At 39.4% G+C, this 6,000-nt stretch overlaps 1 protein-coding gene across 1 annotated transcript in view; it reads left to right on the forward strand.

The window, feature by feature from the left end:
• DOCK8 (dedicator of cytokinesis 8) overlaps positions 1-4,690 on the forward strand; it is a 67,922-nt gene extending 63,232 nt beyond the window's left edge. Inside the window, exons 42-47 of the mRNA XM_008939834.1 lie at positions 159-248; positions 762-998; positions 1,627-1,770; positions 2,818-2,924; positions 3,812-3,979; positions 4,627-4,690. Of these exons, the coding sequence (XP_008938082.1) occupies positions 159-248; positions 762-998; positions 1,627-1,770; positions 2,818-2,924; positions 3,812-3,979; positions 4,627-4,690 (810 nt within the window). The remainder of the gene's footprint in view (positions 1-158; positions 249-761; positions 999-1,626; positions 1,771-2,817; positions 2,925-3,811; positions 3,980-4,626) is intronic.
• Positions 4,691-6,000: the final 1,310 nt, after the last annotated feature.

Raw genomic sequence — 6,000 nt, forward strand, 5'->3', positions numbered from 1 at the left:
GATGCCTTACCCTGGCCAGCTGTGGTTCATGAAGCAGCATACTGGCTGTACAGAGCCCAGAAACTGTCATGGTTTCACCTTCCTCCTAGAGTTATATTGATCATTAGCATTGTATTAAGAACTAAACACCCTCCAGTATAATTCTGTTTCCTTTCCAGGGATTTTATGGCCAATGTTTTGGGGAGGATGCTGTGGAAGTGATTAAGGACTCGGCTCCTGTAGATAAAAGAAAACTGGATCCAAATAAGGTAGGGAAATTACTACTGAGAGTATTGAGTGTTCTATCACAGAAGAGAAAGGAAGAGAGGGCGATCCCCTTGAAACTTTTATGATCAAACATTAAGGCATCAAAAAACAGAACCAAAACAAAAACCGCCACACACACAAAAAAAAAAAACCAAACCAAATAAAACCACCAAAGACAAACTTGGCTGTATCTCTGTGCCCAGGGATGTCCTTAAAGCCTCTGCAAAATTCTTAGTTTGGTATCTTGTCACAGAGCATGGAAATTAGAAATTCTGACCTCTGGTCCCTGCTGTGGCTTTGATTCCCAGAGTTAAGCTTTGCCATCCCTAGAGGCAAGTTTTGTCAGCTCTGAAGAAGAGAAGGAGCCCTGAAGGATTCTCAGCTCTGTGTTCTTCCAGACCATGTTTAGCCAATGTGAACTATGTGTTATTTCACATGAGCTGTTTCTTTTACATTTCTTCGTTTGTAAAGTTTTTCATTAATAGTTCCATAATAATTCTTCCTTCTTTTCTCAGGCATACATACAAATTACTTTTGTGGAGCCGTATTTTGATGAGTATGAGATGAAAGACAGGGTAACCTATTTTGAGAAGAACTTCAACCTCTGTAGGTTCATGTACACTACGCCTTTCACCATGGATGGGCGCCCCAGAGGAGAGCTCAGTGAGCAATACAAGAGGAACACCATCCTGACCACAATGCATGCTTTCCCCTACATCAAAACTAGAATCAATGTCATCCAAAAAGAAGAGGTAATTGGGTTTTGAGGACAGGTCTGATTTCTTAGGGGCCAAAGAAGTTTGGTTAGGAAGATTTTCAAATTCTGTGTTGGGCAGAAAAAAAAAAAAGAAGGCTGAATTTCTCAGACATGTTACTCTCATAAACAAGAATGGCATAGAATGGGTAGACAAATGTAAGATGTGTACTTACGATGGAGAGGATAATGAGTGTATATTCTTCTTTTGACCTCCCGTTTGTAATGCTGTGGAGCAGGATGTGTGGAGCTCTGTGACTGTACTTCTAGCTGGTCAAGTACAGTCAAAGAACTAAACTGGGCTCGGAGCTGGTTTAGAGACAGGGAAGCTTTACAAAAAAAAGTTCAAAACCATTTCAGACATGATGTCAGTAACAGTATGATAATGAATTGATTACAAACTGGGAGAGTCAAATCCACATCCTGTTCTTGCAAATGATAAATGTCAAAGAGCTTTGGATCAAAAGCAGCCTCTACCAAGACAGCATTTAGACTGAACAGTCTTCCTAGGTTTCCCAACCGCTGCTTTTGGTACAGAAGAATGATAGCAGTATTACCAGCTTTAGAACAGGTCAGCTGCATGTAGGATTCAGGTAACAAAGCATCTTTTCTTTCAATTCCATTAGTTTATTTTAACCCCAATTGAAGTTGCTATAGAAGATATGCAGAAAAAAACACAGGAACTAACTGCAGCCACCAACCAAGAACCACCAGATGCCAAAATGCTCCAGATGGTTTTGCAAGGTTCAGTTGGAGCCACTGTAAATCAGGTAAGGGATTCAAATAAGCCAGATAAAGTGTTTCTGCATGCTTTTCTCATTGTGTCTTCTTTTTCACTCATCTCTTGCATTGTAAGAAGTACATCTAGTCAGACACATTTAATCACAATGTGTATTTAAGCTTCATCCCTTGATGTTTAGTCATTGTATACTGTGCATTAGATATGCTTGTGGTGAAATGTATGCATGGAAGTGCTTTCTAGGTTGTAGGTGTAGAAACTCACAGAAGCCCTGTGAATATATGCCAGAATTTTCCATTTCTATTACACTAGACATCCCACCCATTTTGTTCACTCTGAGTATATCCCTGAGGAATGGGAAGAATAATAAACATGCAGCTATGAGACCACCACAAACTCAAAATTTCACAAGAACTACATGAAGTCAAGACCTGTGTGTCCCAAAAGAAAGTTGAGATTAAGTAATTGTAACATAATTATGCCTGCTAACAACAACAACAACAAAGACAATTTAAAAAAAAAAAAAATTAAAGAATGAAGACATAACTAAGAGAAAAATTGGCATTACCCACAATTTCACAGAGCCTGGTTTCTTTGCTGAATGCCTAAATACTGTCAGTTTTTCCAGGTTCTTCATCAACCAAAGCATCTACTCTGAAGTCACACATTGTAAGCTTTGGAAGGAGTGGTCCTTTTCTGAGCTGGACTCATTTAATTCCCCTGGAGTCTTGTAATAACACACATAGGAGCTGAGCTTCTCTCATGTAACCAGGTTTGGCCACAGAGCTATGCCAGCTCTTCTCTGCTGAGTAGAATTTGTCTGTTCCCTTTTTTATGGTGCTGGAAGGAGAAATCAAAACAGGAGAGTATAAAATATGATGGGCAAAAACTCTGCTTGCCAAAGAAGAAAGTCGAGGGAAAAAAAAAAGAAAACCCCCCATCCTGTTATGGTGACTGTGCATAGTTGTCTTTTCTTTCATAATTCCGCTCATGAAATAACAAACAGCTTCAACAAACCTGTGGGCCGTTTTCATCCTAAGGGGGTGTTTTTGACATTTTCCTGTGTTATTCCTACAAGGGACCACTAGAGGTAGCGCAAGTGTTCCTGGCTGAAATTCCAGCAGACCCCAAACTTTATCGGCATCACAACAAGCTGAGACTGTGCTTCAAAGAGTTTATAATGAGGTCAGTAAAACAAAATTGGAATGCTGAATTGCATCACTAAAGCAAATAATCGCAATAATGCAACAGTAATATAACTGTGTAATTAGTTAGGCAAATTAGCATCATGAATCCTGGCATCTCACACTTTAGATGCTTAGTCCAGACTTGTTATCTCTGCTTTATGGTGTGTGCTTTGGTAGGCTTTGCATCCCAAACGGGACCAAATTTTAACACTTCAAACTAATTATGTAGCGACTAAGACCTTCCATTTTTTTTATCTTCTGAAATTTCACAGAAATCAGACATTTCAGTCTATTACTTTGATTTTATTTTTAATAAAATGATGTTTTTATGTAGGAAGCTGTTCATAAGAAAACATTTGACCCTATCTGTCAAGTAGACACATTGGTAGTGGCAGAAATATACAGCCTTTGCTTTAGGTATACAAATAAAACCTAACAAGCAAACTCACGTAGCAAGATACTCATCCTCTTAGTCCAAACAAAGCATAACTGCTGAAGGATAAGTCTGAGTTAAATAAAAGTCGATATGTTTGAGTCAAATAAAAATGAGTCTGATGCAGAAAATACAGCGTGTGATCTCTGCTGCTGTCACTGCATCTGTTTAAAGTAGGCAGGTAGCTCAGTATTCTGCGGTCATTACACTTGGTTTTTATTAGCTCCCTCATACATTGTCAATGTCTTAAAACAACACCTCAATTTCTGTACTTGGAAGAGACAGATTTCTTATTAGTTTTTTATTGTTTTGGACTTGACAAGTTATTAGAGGAGTGCTTGGCCAGGAGGAGCTGGATCCTTGGCCATTCAGGTTACCTTGCACAAAGTTTACGAGTTTAACAGAGGCAGGTGGTACCTGTTATGCCTTTTTTTTTTCTTTCCTTTTGCCAGGTGTGGTGAAGCAGTGGAGAAAAACAAGCGCCTCATTGCCGCTGACCAGCGGGAGTACCAGCTGGAGCTCAGAAAGAACTACGGCAAGCTGAAGGAGAACCTTAGGCCCATGATTGAAAGGAAGATCCCAGAGCTGTACAAACCTGTTGTGAAAGTCCATAGCACTAGGTACAGTTAGGGCAGGGTTGTCTGTTGTAGCTATACAAAAAGATGGGTTTTTTGCAAGGAAGAAAGGCAGTTTTACTGGCAGTTGAAAACAAGCCGTAATATGCAATGCCAGCTTCATACTTGATTAAAGAAGTCTGCTGATTTCCACTGGAGCTGGGCATAGTATTAACCGTGCTTCTCAAGCTGCTTACTCCTGGGGTAGGGGATTTATGTTAATGCGTCATTAGAGAAGGCTTTCCCCTCACCTTAATGGAAAGATAATGGAAACATCTTGCTGTTTCTGCAACATTTGAAGCTAGGAAGGACACAGAACAGGTGTGTGTTTGTTTTGAACACATGGCACCGTGTGGTGTTAGCCATCAGGAAGTAAGAGTGAACCTTTCTCTTCCAGATAACATAATCCAGTTTAGTCCTTTGACTGAGACAGAAGATCCTTAACTTAGGTTCTTTACTTAGAAATATATGCTTCTTCACAATTTCCTTTGCTGTTTCCTGAGTGGGGTGGGACTGAAAGGCTTGTGTCTCTGACCTGCCATCACATAACATGTTTCAGCTGATGGTTTGTCAGCTGCTCCTTTTCACAAGGCAGATATTTCTTGTACTCTTTTTCATTTGCCAGCTTTATTTATGGTTCCATTTCATTGCAGGGAATCGTTTCGTAACCACAGTTTTAGGAAGTATGATGCCCAGACTTCCTCACAAAGCAACTAAGGACTAGCTAATTTGGCCAAGGAAGAGCTTCATGCTGCAGGCCAGAAATGATGGAGTATTCAGTATCTATGAAAGCTGGAATCTCTCATGAAACAGCATGTGCCCTTCCTGGCATACAGAAAAGCATTTACACAGGATCACTGAATGAAAACTTGGGGATCACTCCTAATCATCCACATCTCGTTAGAGTTTGGTAAGAAAGGAGTTGCTTCTTAGAGACTTTTGCATGTACTGTAAAATGATCACATAATGAAGGGGGATGGACATTACAGCAGTCAGTGGCATGAGGTCAGCCACCCTTAGCTAACAGATGCAGAACTCTGTGCGGCTTGGTTGAAGTATTACTTGAATCCAAACAACATGTCTGCAAGCTGATCACATGATTAAATGCTGTTTTAATGAGGAGGGATATCAGCTGAGCTGTTTACAGAGCTGGAGCGGTAGGAAAGAATGATTCCCTCACTTAGTTTCTGCCACTAGTTTCTACCAGGAAGGGAGAGTTCTGCACAAGTGTTTTTCAGCCAAAGCTTGGAAAGCAAGAAGTAGCAATAAATAATTCTCATATATTTTCTAATTCTTTTGTAAGTATAGGGACTACTACTTGACGTGCAGTTGAATTTCTTGATAATCAGTGTAATGTTTAGTGGAGCTAACAAGTAACAGTTTATAAAGAAGGCGCTAAGCTATTAGTTATTCCTTTACTGTACAATGCTCTTATATAGGTGGCATTATCCAAAATTAACTACAGAAGCACACGGTGAGGATTTCCTACACAGCTCTTCACTCAAGATTTGCTGCAGTTTAGCAGAAATTAGCAGATGATTTATAATGCCTAATGTTTAATATTTTCTGGACCCTGAACAAACATTTTACTAAATAATCTTTACAGCATTTCTCTGAAATAAGAAAATATTACAGTTTTGCAGATGTCAGAGCCACAATTTGTATTCTGACCATGCTTACCATGTAATGTTTGTAGTTTGAAACAAAGATCCATGGAAGCGTCCTTTGGTACAAATTCCTTGCCTACACATTTGCAGAGTTTTGGAAAGTATAGTTTAATGGTGATTAAAGTAACCAGTCCCATTTGCTCAAACACAGAATTTAATGCTAAAATTAAATGAAACAGTGGAATTAAGTTTTACCTTTGTACTTCCATTTAGAAAATTCAGTGAACTTTCTACAAGCTGATGCCATGTGTTTCTAAATGCAATGCTTCTTTGTTCCGAAAGCATAATGGAGATTGAGGCTGCTGCTTTTAGTGGAAACTTTTTGGCTTTTTATGGTCACCTGCAGCCTTGCCATTTGAC

This window comes from Merops nubicus, unplaced genomic scaffold (assembly GCF_000691845.1).
Source record: "Merops nubicus isolate BGI_N331 unplaced genomic scaffold, ASM69184v1 scaffold42894, whole genome shotgun sequence".
Lineage (NCBI taxonomy): Eukaryota > Metazoa > Chordata > Aves > Coraciiformes > Meropidae > Merops > Merops nubicus.